Source organism: Homalodisca vitripennis, chromosome 4 (genome assembly GCF_021130785.1).
Source record: "Homalodisca vitripennis isolate AUS2020 chromosome 4, UT_GWSS_2.1, whole genome shotgun sequence".
In the NCBI taxonomy this organism is placed as follows: domain Eukaryota; kingdom Metazoa; phylum Arthropoda; class Insecta; order Hemiptera; family Cicadellidae; genus Homalodisca; species Homalodisca vitripennis.
Genome location: NC_060210.1, coordinates 160039320 through 160060957, shown reverse-complemented (window position 1 = coordinate 160060957; position 21638 = coordinate 160039320). Strand labels below are relative to the sequence as shown.

At 34.8% G+C, this 21638-nt stretch overlaps 2 protein-coding genes across 2 annotated transcripts in view; one reads left to right on the top strand and one right to left on the bottom strand.

Annotated features, from left to right (window-relative positions):
* Positions 1–21224, bottom strand: part of LOC124360458 (dual specificity protein phosphatase 10-like) — a 145101-nt gene extending 123877 nt beyond the window's left edge. Inside the window, exon 1 of the mRNA XM_046814108.1 lies at positions 21163–21224. The gene's annotated coding sequence lies outside the window, so the exon portion shown is untranslated. The remainder of the gene's footprint in view (positions 1–21162) is intronic.
* Positions 1953–3561, top strand: LOC124360459. The gene is made up of 2 exons (XM_046814111.1): positions 1953–2334; positions 2786–3561. Exons 1-2 carry the CDS (start codon positions 2168–2170, stop codon positions 3441–3443), a joined length of 825 nt encoding a protein of 274 aa, XP_046670067.1. The 5' UTR covers positions 1953–2167; the 3' UTR covers positions 3444–3561.
* Positions 21225–21638: the final 414 nt, after the last annotated feature.

Below are 21638 nucleotides of genomic sequence, written 5' to 3'. Positions count from 1 at the left end.
ACAAGTGGAACTGTCTGCGAGGAACGTATCGCCGCCACGTGAGGACTGAGGCCACCAACAATGTGAGAGCGCCGCAGCGGCTGGCCTGGGCCGAGAACTACAGTAACAACTAGTAACTAATGACGAGAACTGTTTGTTTAGATATTCAATGTCGGGACAAGTGGAACTGTCTGCGAGGAACGTATCGCCGCCACGTGAGGACTGAGGCCACCAACAATGTGAAGCGCCGCAGCGGCTGGTCCCTGGGCCGAGAACTACAGTAACAACTAGTAACTAATGACGAGAACTGTTTGTTTAGATATCCAGTGTTGGGACAAGTGGAAACTGTCTGCGAGGAACGTATCGCCGCCACGTGAGGACTGAGGCCACCAACAATGTGAGGCGCCGCAGCGGCTGGTCCTGGGCCGAGAAACTACAGTAACAACTAGTAACTAATGACGAGAACTGTTTGTTTAGATATTCAAATGTCGGGACAAGTGGAACTGTCTGCGAGGAACGTATCGCCGCCACGTGAGGGACTGAGGCCAACAACAATGTGAAGCGCCGCAGCGGCTGGCCCTGGGCCGAGAACTACAGTAAACAACTAGTAACTAATGACGAGAACTGTTTGTTTAGATATTCAATGTCGGGACAAGTGGAACTGTCTGCGTGAGGAACGTATCGCCACCACGTGAGGACTGAGGCCACCAACAATGTGAGGCGCCGCAGCGGCTGGCCCTGGGCCGAGAACTACAGTAACAACTAGTAACTAATGACGAGAACTGTTTGTTTGATATTCAATGTCGGGACAAAGTGGAACTGTCTGCGAGGAACGTATCGCCGCCACGTGAGGACTGAGGCCACCAACAATGTGAGGCGCCGCAGCGGCTGGGCCTGGGCCGAGAACTACAGTAACAACTAGTAACTAATGACGAGAACTGTTTGTTTAGATATTCAATGTCGGGACAAGTGGAACTGTCTGCGAGGAAACGTATCGGCCGCCACGTGAGGACTGAGGCACCAACAATGTGAAGCGCCGCAGCGGCTGGGCCCTGGGCCGAGAACTATAGTAACAACTAGTAACTAATGACGAGAAACTGTTTGTTTAGATATTCAATGTCGGGACAAGTGGAACTGTCTGCGAGGAACGTATCGCCGCCACGTGAGGACTGAGGCCACCCAACAATGTGAAGCGCCGCAGCGGCTGGCCTGGGCCGAGAACTATAGTAACAACTAGTAACTAATGACGAGAACTGTTTGTTTAGATATTCAATGTCGGGACAAGTGGAACTGTCCCTGCGAGGAACGTATCGCCGCCACGTGAGGACTGAGGCCACCAACAATGTGAGGCGCCGCAGCGGCTGGTCCTGGGCCGAGAACTACAGTAACAACTAGTAACTAATGACGAGAACTGTTTGTTTAGATATTCAATGTCGGGACAAGTGGAACTGTCTGCGAGGAACGTATCGCCGCCCACGTGAGGACTGAGGCCACCAACAATGTGAGGCGCCGCAGCGGCTGGTCCTGGGCCGAGAACTACAGTAACAACTAGTAACTATTGACGAGAACTGTTTTGTTTAGATATTCAATGTCGGGACAAGTGGAAACTGTCTGCGAGGAACGTATCGCCGCCACGTGAGGACTGAGGCCACCAACAATGTGAGGCGCCGCAGCGGCTGGTCCTGGGCCGAGAACTACAGTAACAACTAGTAACTAACGACGAGAACTGTTTGTTTAGATATTCAATGTCGGGACAAGTGAAACTGTCTGCGAGGAAACGTATCGCCGCCACGTGAGGACTGAGGCCACCAACAATGTGAAAGGCGCCGCAGCGGCTGGTCCCTGGGCCGAGAACTACAGTAACAACTAGTAACTAATGACGAGAACTGTTTGTTTAGATATTCAATGTCGGGACAAGAGGAACTGTCTGCGAGGAACGTATCGCCGCCACGTGAGGACTGAGGCCACCAACAATGTGAAGCGCCGCAGCGGCTGGCCCTGGGCCGAGAACTATAGTAACAACTAGTAACTAATGACGAGAACTGTTTGTTTAGATATTCAATGTCGGGACAAGTGGAACTGTCTGCGAGGAACGTATCGCCGCCACGTGAGGACTGAGGCCACCAACAATGTGAAGCGCCGCAGCGGCTGGCCCTGGGCCGAGAACTATAGTAACAACTAGTAACTAATGACGAGAACTGTTTGTTTAGATATTCAATGTCGGGACAAGTGGAACTGTCTGCGAGGAACGTATCGCCGCCACGTGAGGACTGAGGCCACCAACAATGTGAAGCGCCGCAGCGGCTGGCCCTGGGCCGAGAGTATGAGCTTCATCAAGCGCTACGTCATAGAGAAGTTAGTTGACAATATTTCATTTAGCCGATGTAACAAGCTTTGCTTTTCGTATGAGGTCTTTGCATAGACTTTAATAATTCCTACAAAATCTCCAAATGGATTTAGAGAAAAAACGATACCATGGAATGAAATTTATTGGAAAATGAAATGTTACATCATAATAAAAACATAATAAAAATAATTCACATATTTTGCGTTAATAATTTACTAATAGCACTCAATTTATTTACACTAAAATAGTAATAGGATTCAATTTATGTTACCGATATATTTAAGATTAAAGATAAAGAAAGCCAGCCATCGAGAAGATTATGTGGTTACTGATAATGTTGAAACAATACGTGATGTATTTAAAAATCCTGTTTTGATGGAAAATGAAACCCTAATTAACTTGTGATGTTATGAAGTTACATTTATAGATGTTTAGTAACACCGTACTTCACTGTTCCAGGGAGGATCTGCCTGATCCTACGCCGACAAAAATGGCGTCTTCTCCGGCAAATCAAGTCAAGACCCACAGTCCACATTGTCCGGTAAACAAAGTTCAAAACGGTACCGGCACCTTGACTCTTGCCGGAGGGATATATAGCGGTGGCATCATCTTCAACACCAACAGAGTCGGCATCGGTATAGTTCAGCCCAACGTGACTCTACCTACTCTGGGTATAGTACAGCCCAACCAGACCAACACGGCTGACTCCTCAAATGTTCCTAAACTGGTCGCGACCAGAGCTGTTCCTCAGGACCCGATTCACGTGGACGTCAGTAAGGTGAAGACCGATCACGAGTCCGCCAAATCACCTGCCATCACCGAGTTCGTAGACATGGACGTGGCGGTGAAAAAAGAACCGGTGGACCCAGACGAAATGGATCTTCCCGAGGAATTTGATTTCCTGCCGGAAGAGTCTACGCAGGGGTCTCAAGAGGACCAGACCAGCAGACACTCCAAAGACCAGGAGGAAGAGGATGACTCCAACCAGCTGTTCATGCGCAGCACAGTTGCGCACATGCGACGCCTCTCGGCCTACGACCAGAGCGTGTTCAAGCTGAGGGTCCAGCAGCTGCTGCACGAGATGATGTTTCCCGCCGCCAAAGCTTCTAGTCAGTAGCCACTTCACTCGCCAGTCACTAGTCAATGAAACCAGACCAAATATCATGCCAAATGGAACTTAAAATAAACTTGTTAATACTATTAAAATGACTGAAAAATTAAACGTTGTTAAGTAATCTTGGGGAATTTATTGACATTCCTATGTGTAAAGATTAGGCGTGATAATAAGAACGGGTCCACTGTTAATTTAGATTGTTACGTACAATATTTCTGTGATGGTTAATAACAATACTTAAAGTAAGAATTAGTACAAATGGCATTAATTCTCCATACATAATACAAATGTTAAAATAAAATTTATACGTGTTATAACAAAAAACAAGAAACTAAAAGGTAATAAATAATTTACAATTTGAAAACAGAAATATATATTTAAAGCCGATATCAAACAAATTTTGACCCATACGCCAAATAGTATAAAACCTATACCATATATTGAAGCAGAAAATCATTCTCAAACTTATCTGCAGTATATGTCCCCTTATCGCAAGCCCCTCCAACTATTGTACATGTTTAATGTTCTACACAAAATGAAACAGTTGCACGGTTCAGTACATCATAATAATAGCAAATGACATTATGAATATATATTTCCATATCACACACCAAACAATCGATAGCATTGGACTTTTTTTAAGAATAATTAAAGAAGTTGAAACATATATACGAAACTAATGATCACAAATACAGGTATTTAATCTCTGCCTTTTCAGCAGAATAATTGAATGGCAGCATTCAGTGCATTGTCTGGATTTTTTAATCGTTGTGTATTGCATCAAAGGGTTTGTTGTTTTCACATCCATTCACTTTTGATCTAGTTATAATTTGGTGCCACCTTCATTAAAGTGTGGTATTGGTTTTAAATAGCATAAATTTACAATTAAATTTCCTTTTTTGTTGTCTTTTCTGTTCTAATAATATTTAAGAAATTTAAATTTATGATAAACTTTTATTATTTTTGTGTCTAATGTTTTATATTGTATACTCGTATCTGTAATAAGGAACTGCGATTAAGATGCACCACTGATCTTTATTGACGACGATTATTAGAAATGTTCTTTTAACGAAAAACTTTTCAATTCTACTGCAGTCATTGAATTCTTAATTGCTTCTCCACGTCATGGTAAACAGGTTCTCTTGTAGACCGGCATCTAAAGCCATGAAAAGGTGTAAAATTCCCTTTTCCTGTCTGAGGTTCTCAATGGTTACTTGCAGATAACTTATCGTACTGCTCCACAGATGTGCCACACAACACTTTTCTCTAGCTTTAGTGTAGTCGGTGAACCGATCCTTCTTAGCATAGTAATCAGTCTGGATTCATTCGGCAGCCCACTGCGTCTAGTTGCCCCTGTCGTGTTTCAATGGACTCCTAGAGGAGGAGGACTTTTCATTACTCTTAACTCATTTGTCGCCAATAACAATATTAAAAAATAGAACAACCTTTGTCTTGTTATCTCGTATTAAAAAAGCCTGGACAAAAATATAAAACTTGATAAAAATAAACCAAGTTCGATCCTCTAGTTTCCTTGCTAAGACCAAAAAACTATTGTTAATTAAATCCACTCAAAAATGTGAAAACTGTAATTTGCTGTCTCAAATGAAATATATCATGGTATATTTCATAATATACTGTTAAAATGTGCCCATCCCTTTTTAGTATGGGGAATTGGCTTTATTACATCGAATAAGAAAGTAAATTATTCCTTAGATCAAAAATGTGTAATTGTAAGATTTAAATTTACTTTTAACACATTATGTTTTTGCACAGAGTAAAAATGTCTAAACAGTGTGGCTTGTGTGTTAGCAGTCGGTCCAAGTACTACGTTTATTATCATTATTATTTTCTACATGCGATTTTAAGATTTTTGCACTGAATTGAAATTAAAACTACTTTATTTGTATTGGGAGCTTTCTAGAAAATGCGGAGTTTTCATCTTTCTGTACACTTTTCTCTAGAATTAAATCAGCTAGGGATATAGGTTTGAAAATTGTTGCTATTTGTTGTATATGCTGTACCACGAGTCTTGATTTGTATTCAGAACAATTTAAAACACAAGTTCAGGCATTGTTTGATAATTTTAAATAAATCTGGTATCGAAGAACAAAAGTGACAGCACAACGGCAAATGAATTGCACTAACAAGTACAGCGAAAATGTTCAAATTGCTTTCATTAAAATATTGTGAGTAAATATTACCACGAATTTACCAAATTGTACCTTTGTTAAAATCTTATTTATTTATGTTCGCATTACACTATTTTCGTTTGGAGAGAAATCCATGATTTTTTACCAGTGATATCTGTTCAGTTAACAGCTGTCCTTATCAAACTAGAACATTTTTTAATTTCCAAAAACATGAAATGAAATAAAATAAAATTATACACCGTGTATTACCATATGAAACAAATTAAATATGTAGACAAACATTTCGTTTCAAGTCGAGAAACTATTATTTTGAATGAAATAAAATACCAGAAAGTACTTATTTGATGCTGAATGAATGCTTAATTTTTAGCAGTTTCTGTTTAACATTCACTTTTGTTGACAGAAAATAACGAGGCCGAAACATATCATGTAATTGTGGTCGCTGCGGTATGAACAGGAAAACTTAGATGTTAGACATCACACGGTCGAGTCAGCCTAAGAACCAACATTTTGAAACATTGACGAATATCATATGTGGACAATTTTTAAACTACATAGCCTGCATAATACATTTAAAATACGTATATCAATGATGTGAACGAGAAATCGATCTCTCTCCTAGACTGAAATGAGACGGCGCGTTGCAGTCTAGCATCCACACTGTACAACATGACTTAGTGGGAGGCGCGACATTACACAACACATGGCAGGGCCTGAGCTGACAGTCATATCTCGACTATTCTCTGATAACAGCTGATAACCGATTCTTTGCCGAGTTGCGTTAATTGAACGTTGATATCTTTGGTTTAATTACGTTTATACATAAGGACGTGTTTGCCATAAACTTTAGCTGTGTCTCCACTTCATACACAATTTAGTTATTTTAATTACCGTATGAGTTCCAAATATAAAGTGTCTCTATCCATAAAACGGCCGTGCAGCATCTGTATTCGGAGAATGAAGAATTCAAAATTTTTATTCTTAGAGAATGTATTCTTCGTATATTAACATTGTACAGGGTATTTATAAAACATGTTACAGCTTTAACGTTCTTCCAGGCATGTTTTATGAATAATAAACGTCTCCTAACGCTAAAACATTGAAAGAGTGGATAAACAAGCTTTAGTCAGTTGGGAGTATAATCAGCTGATTGGGTTATATTGTTGCCTGGTAAACAAAAACAAAAATTAAGTATCATTATGGCTCGTGTCACAGCACAATGTTTGGAGTGGTTTTGTTGTAACTGTGCTTGATAACTTAAACCACGGTGATAATGATCTACAAAGAATATTTTTCTCTGACAAGGCTACATTTGATTTATCACGCAATGTAAACAAGCAACATTTTAGGATATGGGTCTTATTGTTATGAGAGCAATCCAGGAATAGTGAAAAATTAAACGTTTGGTGTAGAAATTTCTTATGATGGAAAAATTTTTCTTCAACAAACTTAATCAATGGATACATTAAAATTGATAAGGTGGAGAATATTATGGTCTTCCGTAACTCGAATTTAAGCGAAATGTTATTTTTCAAAACGGCGATGCTCCGTACAGCCCTCCTCTCCCCTTTGAAGTGTTTTTGTTCAAGTTTCTGTAGATGAAACATTCTCAAACCGTTCGATCGACCGTGATATGGCAATATCTTGGCTTGCCATGTCTCCCGATATTAACCCGTATGATTTTTTGTTTGCCAATTTGTGATCGGGTGTATGCTTATTAGCATTACCTTATTATAGGTTACCTTATTAGGTAACCACCAAAGAACTGAGAGAAAGAGTCAGGGGAACGTTTCTTGAAATCGATGATCATAAATATTATATCGTGTTCGGGTCGAACTGGAATATAGGCCTGATTATCGGTGTGCAAATATAATGGGAAATACATCGAAATTAGGTAAAATTCTTGCCACAAAACATGAGAAAATTGTCTATATTTTGGTTTGAATTTTATAATTTTATAACTAAGTGGAAAAATAAAGCTTTTATGTTTGTTTGACGTTTTAAAGACTTTTATAAACATCCTGTATATTTTACAGGGTTGTATCAAAGTATAAGATAAAATATAATGTAGCTTAAATTTTAAATAAAGCTTTTATTAAGACTTAACGTTTTCATCTCGGCTGTTTGTTTATATACTTCCATAAATGTGTTATAAAGGAATTAAAGAGGCTACCACAATATAACGAATATAAATTGTCAGTAAAACATTATAACTTCGCACAAATTAAAAATCCCAGTTCAATATGTTTATTAATAGGCTATTTACAGAGCAGAACAATGCATAAATACTTTAAAGTATAATTTGGATGAACAATTGGTTTTATTATCCAGTTACAGAATAAAGACATGGACAATTAATTACAAACGTAATTCAAGAAATGTAGCTTGTAGTAGTGAAGTTGGTAAGTATTGTTAGTTATAGGCTACAGATACATAGACTAACAATGTGTTAATGACCAGAGATTTAGAGGACATAACTCAAATTGGCTGTTAAGATGAAAATAATGATCTTGGCATACGCATCAAGAGTTACGTATGAAAACATCTGAAAATCCACAAATAAAAACTGTCCAGTCTTGTCCAAGGGAATGTGTAGAAGACAGAAAACACGAGAATACATTTTCCGACAGTCGGCACTGTGAGATGTTATCTGGTAATAACTGACTAGAGACTCATTAATATGTTTCTATTACTACAGATTAGTCGTCCCTTTAAAGATTCATAGGCTCATGAACAAAACAACGAAGTAAATAATACAATATAAATATAACTCCCACCGACTTAAAACGAAGTGAAAATTATAAAATATGGAGCACATAATTATTGAATTAGAAATGATAATGACCTTTGCCACAGATTATAAAAAATCTGTAAAATATGTAGGTAACGTATAACGTATTTTTATTGATCATATCTTTTTATATCATTTTAGTTTTTAATTTGGATAATTTTGTTTAGTTTTATAGTCGTAGCTGGCTGTAGTGGAACGACGTTAAGTTTTATCTCATAAAGAACAATGTTGTAGCTTTTACAACGACGTTAAGTTTTATCTCATAATGAACAATGTTGAATTTCAAACACTTTTACAACCTTGTTTTGTTCCCAATGAATGGATTTTTTATCATTTTAAGATATAATTAATGCGAAACTTTTGTTTTCCGTCTTTTATAGTGTGTACCTTTTCAAATATTTAAACAATAAGTACAAAAACCTGAGATTTTTTAAATAAAAAAAACCATAAATCGTATATTTTAAATGCGTACTAAACATTTTAAACTGATAATTTTGGTATAATTCTACGACAAAAAATTAGTTTGTTTATTAAATGTAAAATTGCTTTTACGGACTAAAATCTGTTTTCACTAAAGATAAGTGAAATTGAAAACGTGTGAAGTGATTTTATGAGTACTTGTACGAGAGAATGGGGATTTTAAATGTAATAATATTGTGGTATCTTAAAATCAGGCCCACAACAATATCGTTGAAGAGCATATTCAAAAGTCCATTATTTTTTACAGTATTTATATGAAAAAAAAAACACAGATAACTGAAAGGAGTGACGTGTTTTAAATGTAAAAAAGTGCAAGTTTCCTGAAGTAAAACTTTATTGAAAACATGTCTTTTAATTGTATAATTACTCAAAATTTCGTTTCCATAGGTTTTAATCTGGAAAAACACAATTCATATACTGTAATAAATCACACTCCTGTCTTCAGCTATATTTCCTTGCGCTTGCTTAAGGATTAAAAAAACAATTTACTTTCAATATTTATAACTCTTCTTAGAGTAGTCAAAAGATATTATATTTTTTCAGTCTTCAGAAAAAAATATTCTACCAGTTGACGTATTGCACCACCTACCCATTTACGACAAATTGCGTAAGGAAACGTGACAACTGTTATCTGCGGTTCTCACATAAAACCGCTGCGTTTTGTCAGTTAAACAAATATAAAACCAACGCAAACGTATGTTGGGAAATGCATTTCGCCATCAAAGAATATTTTTCGTCATTTTTATTAGTATTATGTTAAAAACAACAATGTTAAAACTATTAACACTGAAAGTTTAGTCTACTGGTTATAATTAAAATACACAAATTGCATATTAATACGTTAATATATACGTATTAATACGTTGAATTTTTTTGTACTTACCAAATTAAACTGACATTCATCAATACAGAATTATCAGAGCTTTACTGTATGTATGTACTGTACGAGTAGGTTTTATTAGTTTCGAACTAAGAATATTTCGAACATACCCAAGAGGGCACGTGGAATATTTCTGCTAGATAATGTATCAGGTTTCTGTCAAATAGCATTTAATTTATAAATACAGTTTACTAATATAACTGATGTAGGTGATAGATACTGTCTAATATAATGTAGGTCTACACGTACCCTGAAATACTAACTGGATTTTTCCAGTTGTAGGTACGTCTACATAGGTTTTTATTAAAAGTTTAATAGGATCGTAAACCAATTTGAGTATGCTTGTTTGATAAAATGCTACTAATATAAATTAGTATCTAAATATTTTCTAAACTATTATGTGAATGATTCCAAATCAAGTGCAGGAAAGTTCTTTGGGCTTCATTGCCCACAGTATGTTCCTTCATTGGGACATATTGTAACGTAGGTATTAGTGAAGCATAGTAAACATGATTATTTTATATTTACAGAATGAGAATCAAAACAAAATTCCTTTATCAGTACATTCCACGTATGCTTATAAAAGGAAAGATCCTTACAATACACGTAATAAATAGATAATCAATGTTTCATTAGAATAGCAGTAGTATACCTTATTTAAATATTTATTTAGAGGTAGGCATGTATTTGGATACACTCTAAATAAATGATCGCCGAAAGAGTATCTTGAATGGCGGGTGGGATCGATAGAACAATTGTAGACGGGACAGGACGTGATGGGGTCAAGGCCTCTTATATCGGTAGTGGCTGGCAAGGTTAGGTCACGTGGTACTTCCTTTGATATGAGTCACAGTCTTAGAGTGACTCATCGTTCGGCCCCAGGTGATCGTCAAATTGCACCGACTGTGTTGTCTATAACAGGTGATCAGCTGACCTGGGTCTGGGTCACATCAGCTGGTAGGTCTGGAGGTCGTGCGTATGAGAACGGCATTAGCATTTCAATATCCTTTATATCTTAAACCTTAAAATTATTGCTTTCTGCCCAATAATGTCCATGATAGAATGGATTACCGTAGAAAGATGACCTAAACGGTTCCCCCAAGTTACCCTTTGAAAACAATTTTAAAACTGTTTTCATACATTTTTAAATACAGATTACGGCAGTAAGTCTGGACTTTTTTCCTGGGGTTGTCAAATTAATATAACATATGTATGCATAGGTACTTTTATGTAAACGAAACTGAACTGTCTTGTTTCGTTTACAAATGGCGGCCGAAAGCTGTGAAATGGAAGACAAAGAATTTACTGTTTAAGAAATTGTTTTTTTTTTCAGAACTGTACTCATTATATGTGGTTTAATACGTGAAATCTTATATTTTACAACTTTTTCGGCTATATAAAAATGAAAAATATACTTAACTTTTGTTTTACACAAGCGTTTGGCGTACAGAGGACTAGAAAATTATGTATAACATTGCATATATTTATTTACATTTTAAAACGTCGAAAATGAAATTCCAGATCTACGGATTTTGACAACTGTGTACATAAAAATTAATTAGAATATTTGAAAACCGTTCTCAAGTGTTTTGGGTTGGTGGGAAACCCGTTTTTTGTACTTCTAAAAATGAATCTTAGAAAATACAGTATATAATCATGAAAACAACTCGAATCTATTATTTTCTTCGAGTTTTCAGAATATAATACTTCTAAGCAAACTCTATTTTATGAAGGCAAAGGCTTGACTGTTAGATTGTTTATAAAAATGAAGTTTTATTTTGTAACGGGATTCAACTACGTAAGTAAGTATAAAGTAAGGAATAAAACTTTTCATGTGAGAGCTGCGGTGTTGAAAGGCTCCATTCGAGTCTCTTAGTTATAACAAACTGAGGAAGACTTGTGTAGAAAGGATAGCTCCGTAAATAGGAAAAAGTAAAGGTAGGTTAGGTTAGCTTCTTATGGCGACCATCTGATGGGCGAGATTTTTGGGAAACTCGATGCGAGACCTTTGCGGGGATGGACTTCACTTCTAGTGTAACTAAATAATAAACCATTGTTAAAATGAAATTTTCATTTTATTAAATTTACCACAAAAATATTTTTCTTTAGTTATAACAAACAGAGGGAGTCTTCTTTAGAAAAGGATAGCTTCGTAGATAGGAAAAGGGAAAGTAAGTTAGGTTAGCTTCTGTTATCCTCGTCACCTATTTAACAACACGCATAAACAGGTTAATGAGATGCCATGTCACACTATCTATATAGCGATAAGCTAATTTCACCTAATAAACATATTTACTTCTGCTACGCGAAGCAAAACATTCGGAGAAAAACATTCATATAAGTAAAACTATCGCATAATAGTTTCTGCAAGTACAGTAACAAAGAACCTTAAATATATACTCATTACGTTCGTATACAGACTGCCCTATAACAAGAGGCCAATATTTAAGAAATTTGTTCAGGCCTCAGGGTATCTAAAAAAGAAATCAAATCAAATAAAAAGTCCAAAATTCTATATTTTTATCTTTTAACAGTCTGAATGTGTTTTGAAGAAAAACTATGTTTATATTAGAACTGTTTAGGTAAAGCTCTGGTTCAAATAATAAGTCTTTAAGTTTGTGATTGTCTAAAGGAACGATCGGTATCGTGCTATGCTATTGCCAGTTAGAATAATAAAGACAGTTTTCGACTTTCAGTATCAACAAATCTTTAGTAATACGTCAAAAAGTAATAACAGATTGTTAATGTAATTACAAAACCAACGACACCTTTGTAATAGCTTGAAGAGGAATTCTTGGAATTTGAAATGTACGTAGTACGAAATAAAAAAATGTATCAAAAGTGTTAAAAAGGTTTATTATTGCATATAATTTTATCAAACACTTTTTGAGGCTACATCTCTAATCTCTAATACGAATTATTACATTTTCCTTATCTTTAAAAGTATCATTGTGATAGATTATATCGCTTGGATAACAGAGGTAACATTTTCATTTCAGTTCTACACCAAAAAAGAGATTTCTAATTCAGATCAATCATCTTGGTAAATAGTTTCATTTTTAACAACTATGACTATGTGTTTTAGACAAGCTAAAACATCAATTTTCTTAGATTTTCCTATTTAAAAAATTAATACAACCATTACAAAATAAGCAATGTTGCAAATAGCAATATCTTTTAAATCAAAACACAAACTAATTAGTGATAATATTAAAAAATAGTGCCAGGATGAATTACATTGTTACCAGTATTCAAAAACATGTAAAGTTTTTGGTAATTCTATACAGTATCAGGATTACCTCTAAGAAATGGTAATAGCTCGGTCAATCTTTAACAGATTCAGACAAAATCTGACATTCTATTATCGTTTTTATGATTACAAGGTATATTTTTCATTAACATATAGCGGATTAGTAAAAACCTTCTGTTTCCAGGAAATTTGGAATTCAAAGCTGAAAACCGATAACATTATAGAAATTTGTTAAATGGTGTTGAAATGTGTATTAATTTACACAATTGTTTGTAATAAATTTGATACTAAATTCTTAAAATCTATGGTCTTGTAATATGCTTTGTATCAAGCCAGTTGAAAATAATTTTTCTGGGCTCCTCATGTTTATGGAGGAAGGGTATAAATTCATTTCAACTTTCCCGTCAACTCCTCCGTTCGAAGATTTAAGCAGATTGCTTAAAGCATTCGGTACCGTACAGCCAAGATCATAGACAATAAAAGTACTCTTCAATTATTCTTTAATGCTCAAATATATTTGTTTTTTAAATGCTTCACTATCTAAATCTATCTATCTAATTTTAAAATGAAGGAGTTATATCAATAGTTTTTTTAGTTGTATCAACATAATTTTGTGATCTAGAGATTATGGTCTACTGTGATGCAAGGATAGAGGGAAGACATGTTTGATGTGATTGGACTCCCAGCTGAGAATCTATTTATTCCGTCACACTCGTTTAGGGAACATGCGCGTGACCACACAAACTACACAACACTCGCATCCACACGCACACACACACGCACACAACACTCAATAGGCTGACTAACAGCCCAGAACCCTTGATCATCCCCTCCAATCCCTTCCCTACTGTCAAACAACAGCTTCTGGCGTTATGGCTAATTTTATTCTCTAATACTTTAGCAATAAATACTCGGATTGCAAACCCCTCACTCCGCGACTCGTCCCCAGAGACGGTCTCTCACCCTCGCCACATCCAGGAGCCCCGTCCTTAATCGCATGTAAGCTCTCACATTGATCGTTAATCATCAATACCGGACTTTATGTAATGCCTATAAATAAGTACAGTTCAAAAAAACATAGCCTAATTAAAAATTGATTGACTTCGAACTGTAATATTTAACTCAAAACTAAAACATAAACCCTCAATCAATGAAGTTACCAATATTTAAAACTTGGGGAAATTAGTACAATGATAACTTTACATATGAACGAATTAACACAATTGATATAGATTATTTTTAATTAGTTTCCAAAAATAATTCAAGAACTTTGTTTTTTACACTTTTTATAGCAGGCATACATCTGACACATCTTTCTATAAGTATTGCTGCAGTATTTGCCCCTACTCCTGCCTCTGCTACCATGTATTTTATTTTCCAGAGGATTATGTAGCAGCAACTTTGTTCGGTAAAGATAAGTGAAATTGAAAACGTGTGAAGTGGTTTTATGAGTACTTGTACGAGGGAATGGGGATTTTAAATGTAATAATATTGTGGTATCTTAAAATCAGGCCCACAACAATATCGCTGAAGAGCATATTCAAAAGTCCATTATTTTTTACAGTATTTATAGGAAAAAACTGAAAGGAGTGACGTGTTTTAAATGTAAAAAGAGCAAGTTACCTTAAGTAAAATTTTATTCAAAACATGTCTTTTAAATGTATAATTACAACTTTGTTCGGTAAAACTATGTATTCTTTAAAGCATAGATAGCGCTGGAAAACTAAATCTTTTGTTCAGAGTTTTAATCCATTTTAATCTTGTAGTTATCACATAATTTTATGGATTAAATTTAAATTGTTGAGTACTTTTAATTACTGTCACACTTTAATATAATCTGTGTTTAATAGTGTTGTGTAATACACTTACAATCGTTGTTTCCTTCTTTTGCCGCCAGGTAGCGCACAAACACGATGTTTCAAGTGGAATAGATTTGAGCATCGAATGCAATATCTTCTCGTAGACTGGTACATAATCAAAGCTTTAGTAGTCAACAAACAATAGGTACTATGCTAATGAAGTGGCAGCTGCCAAGACGAATATCACCTTTAGCCTCCTGCCGTGGAGGATTCAAAATGTTGTTGCTACTAAAGGTAGCAACGAGTGACATCTTTTTCATTACCGAAATATTAAACCAGTGCGAGAGTGATCATGGCGAATATAACTAAAGTTAGACTCTAGCAAACCGATGTACATTTCAGAACGAACAAGTTGAAATAGAAGCGCTAGAATTTGATGACATACTTGAGTTTTCCGTGAAACTCTTGACATGAAGGATTGTAATTCTTGAACTTGGGAACATCCCGAGTTCACGTGTATGGTGCTGCACGCGACAGCAAAGTCAACCTCTGGCGACCTCAGTGCCTGGTGACTCACGCTCGGACTGACACACTTTTACTTGTTGTAATTGTAATTGTCAAGATGACGCACGCTATTGTTACCTCAACTACTGCCTATTGCACCGATGACCTGGTCCTCAGACCTCGGAGGTTAAGCTTCGTCCTTTTTGTTTGCACAACAAACTGCAACTTCATCACCGAGGTAGATGTTAGGATTATCATACCCTTGGAAGTGATTGTGAAACAGTCACTATAAGTAATACACAACCATACGTTTCAACTGAAGTCTGAGTTCCAATGCCCTTATTGTGTGTTAGGACCAGCAGTACAAATAAGAAATATCTTCAGAATTCTATTAGGATATTTACATATTCTTTCTAAATATAGTTTCGAAGACGAATGTAATAACAAAACCCAAGTAGGTGAGGACAGTTAGATACACGGATGAAACTAGATCAATCATTGAATAAATTATATATAATATAAAATTTTAGGTGATAGTTAAATTTGTATTCTAATTACGAGATTTAGACAACTAATCTCAAAGTACCACGAAGAAAATCGAACTGCTCTTGTTCAAATCCCAGAATATTACTCGGCGATGGAAAATTAGTAAAAGCATAATAGACAGTTAACAAAATAAAAATTGGTAACCGTTTAACTTAAATTAAAAAAGCGATTTCATAATACAAACTTCATATTTCATCGAAATTTTACTTAATTCATATGATTATGTTAGTAGCAAGCCACGTATGAAGATTACACATTTATCTTCTTATTTCTGAATCCTGGAAATAAAACCGCGTTAATAATTTCCCAAAATAACGTTGACTCAATGGGACAAAACCTGTGTGACCTTGACATTCCCGGGTTGCCGGTGACTCCAAGTACCGGTAGAGAGTTCCTGGAGAAATGTCATCACCTAGTAATGTGATTTTAAAAGTTATATACGAGTGTTGTGACTCTCACACACACTCAACCGTCACTTGTACTATAGTGTTTGTCATCATGTGATGACGTATCGCGGATATACGCGCATAGCACTCGAAACAGTCATCCTGGTGAGTTTGAACTTGGAGTCTTTAGAAACAGCACTTAGCACCTTGTATTACAATAATTTGTACCTTACACTGCACGAAGCATTGGGTGGTATTTCCATAAAAGGCGAAGTCTTCAAAGCTGTCAGATGTCCTGGTTGGTATCTAATAAAGACCACTAACCATTGTAACATCTAGTCATTCATATTTTCTAAATTCTTACAATGAACGTTAAAAAAATCCAGAGTTCTTTACCACAATTAAAACACTTCTTTGTTTGAAGTTTATTTTTGACGATGGAAGAATTGTGAAGGAAACTGGATTTTTCCGGACATTTGCCATCGTTTAGTGAAACTGGTGTTACTGATTTTTTGTTTCACTGAATTAAAACACGATAAAAATGGAATTAAAATGGCATATAAATAAATATTTATCAAGCTTTCAATACGATCAGTAAGTAGATTTTATGACTACAAGAAAATATTGTATAGAACAACTTAAGAAACAGAATTCAATTGTGTGCAATGATTTTGGGCTTAGAAAAGATTTGGTTATGTTAAATTTACAGCTGTTTAAGATAACTTACAGAAAAGGTAAATCATTCTACATGAAATTACAGACATGTAAAGTAAGAAAATTATAAATTGTTAATTAGACCTAAATAAAAATGTGAAATTCTACAGTATGTACATGAGTTACAGTTTCAGGGAATGACATATGATATATTCATTTACGACTCCAATAAAAAATATTTAATATAAAATACTTAAATAGTCTGAGAGTTGTACGGGAATGATTCCAAACTACTTTGTATCGTTTGCAACATTTGAAGCAAACAGGTTTGCAGGTTAGAGTGTTTAGAGTATAACAAAATAATTTCAAACATCATCCTAATTTAAAATGTAATAAAAATTAAAAAAATACGATTTATAAGTAAAAAGTACATTTGTGGTAGTAAATTAGCGGTAATGTGTTAAAAATCATGAGTCTATAACAAAGTAATGCACAAACTTGAAGTTGATAGTTTATAATCCTTCAATACGATTTAGACTGACCGCCATTTTGGTTGGGGAAGACAGCGATATCTATTTTTTTCATTCCTCTACTTTTAACGCTTTGTAATAAAAGGTAATTTAAAGGGAGAAATTTTGAAGGACAATCAGTTTGAAGGGGAAAATTCAAGTAATTCACTATTACGTAAAAATTCTATATTTTTTTATTTTACACGGTAAAATATTTATAGATAAGTACAATAATACTTATATATAAATGGTCTGTATATCAACATGGTCTACGCTGTTGATATATCATTATCGATGTAGAATATGTTTTTGGCTATTTAGTGATATTTTTCAATTTACCTGAAAGCATTGAAATTTTGGATCATTATTTAACATAATAATCCAAATTAACACATGATCCATTAGTGATTTAAAAATAACAAATATAAGAGTAAAATAAACCTACAAAGATGTTGCGGCTTGTTCATAATTAGAATACAGCATAGACACAAATTAGCATTAAATGAATTTCCTTTTACGTTATGACTTTGGTTTACGTCTAAATCCTTGAGTTCTTTGTGATCGTGGTTACCCAAACATTTCTGTAATCTCTGCTGTGTTTGAGGGGCTCGAACTTGGAAATTATGTACAGAAAAAACCTGAAACTATTGATTGTGTTAACTCCTGATTCCCATCTTATTAGAGCGATGGCAAATAAATGTCAGTAAACAATGCATAAGTTTTAATTTGCACTTATAATTACAGCTCTTGACTGAAACAATAACTTGAACGTTGTATGGCTAAACAAAAAGAAAAAGAAATGGCGGATGTTTGTATAGTAGGGCCTATTAAATTGAATGTGTTATTTAATAGTTATTTTTAAGGATATATTAAAACTAACTCAACAAATCAGTGCAGGTCTGTTAAAGCGAAATACATTTATTATTACAGGATTGTTTTATTGTTTTTTATATCACTTATCTTCAATGTTAGTGTTATCCTTATAACATCACTTCCATTGCCAACTATCGCTCTCCTTCCTTCCTGCCAGAGCTCTGACTAGGCTTTGCCCCTCCATATTCGTTTGGGTTTTCATGTCGGTCTACTTACTTCGGGTTTTCCAAATCCTGTTTCCTTTAAAAACGAGCTTTGTTCTCTTCTTATTACGTGTCCAGCTAGTCTCATTTTCCTTGTTTTACATTTTCTACTACATCATTAAATCAGTATGGATGATTCATTTCATTATTATATTTCATTTCCTACACTTGATTCTACTGTGTGAAGCCAAAGATATTGAACTTTAGTACAATAAAGTTCAGGAATAAACAATAAACTAAACTATAGGAAGTTAATAACAAATTTGTATAAAATCCTAATATTTTCCAATCCGTTGCATTCCGATTAATTCTAAATAAATACTGTACATTATTACTATACTAAGTAACTTGCCTATAATGTTCTGTTAACATTAAATATTTTGCTGATATTGTGTACATAATGAAATAAGAGCTATGATCACTTACTTCAGCTCCTTATTATTCCTGGTAAGTTATGTCGTATTAAACCGACTCCTGCTACATAATCAAATAAGAGATATATTCACTTACTTCAGCTCCTTATTGTCCCTGGTAAGTTATGTCGTATTAAACTGACTCCTGCTACATAATCAAATAAGAGATATATTCACTTACTTCAGCTCCTTATTGTCCCTGGTAAGTTATGTCGTATTAAACTGACTCCTGCTACATAATCAAATAAAAGATATATTCACTTACTTCAGCTCCTTATTGTTCCTGGTAAGTTATGTCGTATTAAACTGACTCCTGCTACATAATCAAATAAGAGATATATTCACTTACTTCAGCTCCTTATTGTCCCTGGTAAGTTATGTCGTATTAAACTGACTCCTGCTACATAATCAAATAAGAGATATATTCACTTACTTCAGCTCCTTATTGTCCCTGGTAAGTTATGTCGTATTAAACTGACTCCTGCTACATAATCAAATAAGAGATATATTCATTTACTTCAGTTCCTTATTGTTCCTGGTAAGTTATGTCGTATTAAAAGTATACCTGCTACATAATCAAATAAGAGATATATTCACTTACTTCAGATCCTTATTGTTTGAAATAAATAAGTAAGATTACTTAAACTCAATGACTTATTCAAATCTTTATAGGTAAATATGTTGTACTAAGAATTTATTCAGTCCACAATTAGTACGACATAAAAAATAGTTAATAATAAAACAAATACCAACACGGAAATGTCAGTTTTATAATTATTTATTAAAATTTAAGTTTAATCATGTCCATATAAATGAGGATAATATTTATATTAGCTTATGTACAACCCATACAGTAAATAATTCTCATAGTTTACCATTTTTATGTTCACTGTGCTGTAGTTCTGATGACGTTTGAATGATAAGTGTTACTACTGCATAGTTACAACCGCAGACTGCTTGCATTCTCTGTGTTATCAACCGCGCTACCCGCGCTCCCTGGCTTTCTCGATAAGGCAGAAGTAAACTGTATAACTATTTCCCTATAATGTCTTTTATAGAGAAAATAAAATATAAATGTTTGTTAAGTGTTCACAAAAACCTTTAGTTTGTTTTGTTCTTATTTTTGATTTTATTCTTTATGTTCTACCTCTTTGGTAAGATCAGATTTGTGAGGACAAGCTAACATTGTTAAGACAACATTGAAACCCATCAAATAAAAACTAAACACAAAACCAAACAAAAACCAATTAAAACAAAATCGCGTGTAACTTTTCATTAGAACATGGAAACACATTTTGTACCGACGCGACGTTGGATTTGGTTTTAATGGTCTTTTATATAATGCACTGCACGATGGATGTTACTATTTCAAAATCTTGAGTTATACCTCATTCGTCATTTCAAAACAAGAAACGGTATTGAAAAAAATACTTCAACTTCAGTTGTCTAGTAAATAAATCTCGATTATGTTGGTTTGTTTGAATTAAAGTAGCAATTAAGGGAAATAAATAGTGCTATTTGATTTACAAATCCCATATTAATTTCATATTCAAACGGCTTTCATTTTGTATAGAGATAAGATTAAAGATTTTTTAAACAAAATAGGATGTAAACTTCTAAGGTTGGTAAAATTTCACTCTGCATTATTTTATTTAGCTTTTCAGGCAATTTGATATCTTCTCAAATGAAAATAATTGAAATACGACAAAGTGTTTTGAGTGGAGCACGACCTCTTTGTTGGATTTTATAACCAAAGCCGCACATCGTATCACATGATAATGTCTTTATATCGCTGCGGAATCGCATAGGCATATAAAACTGTAACAAAACATAGAAAATGTACGTATTTAATACTACGAGTTAGGTGTAGCCAACACCTGTTCTTTTCCACTTAAACGACGATTATGGTCTTATAATGTTACAAGAACACCAAGAGTACAACTATTACAAATTTATGAATACATGTTTACCTCACACTCATGTTTATCTCAAACTCATTTTTATTTATATTACATTTTATTATGCTTACCCTATCTTAGACAGTTTTAATACTAATAAAATACGCAGAGTACGTTACCCAGTTTGAAACTGTTATGTAAGTTGATATCTAGACATCTGTTAAAATATATAAAGTGATGTTAACATAATGTTCTGTGCAAATAGTAATACATGTCTGTGATCTGTAATAATTAAAGTCCATGTGTTGTCAATGCTATTTTTTCTGTAATAATAGTGGTAAAGTAATGGTGTATGTACAATGCAAGAGAAGGGAATCTAAACTTACCCTGGTGGGAGGGGGAGCTGACCGAAATACCTGAACACGAGCAGTACAGTATTGTAGGTAAAGCGGGGGTGGGGTGGGGTGGGGAGACGAGCGCAAGCGCCTGGGTAATGATTTGACGGTGACTCATCCGACCCTCCACCCCCGCCCTCGCCACGGCATCCCCTGACATGCTGTATTTATATCGCACCCGGCACGATACATTTTAGGAACTCTATTATCCGCCAGCCATTTTTATCGGCATCACCAAAATATTTTTCTTATTTTGAGCCCTTGAGTTTTGCATCATGACAATTTTAACTTTCCTTGCTAAGAAATATCGATAAATTTCATTAAATATATACTATTATTATTACACACAAACGATTTTTCTCCCAATTTATATATTATAGTATAAAACCGAATGAACCACAAGACAATTTTAACACTAGAGAATGTGTTATGCAAAAGTTATACTGCTACATTAATAGTAATTAGGG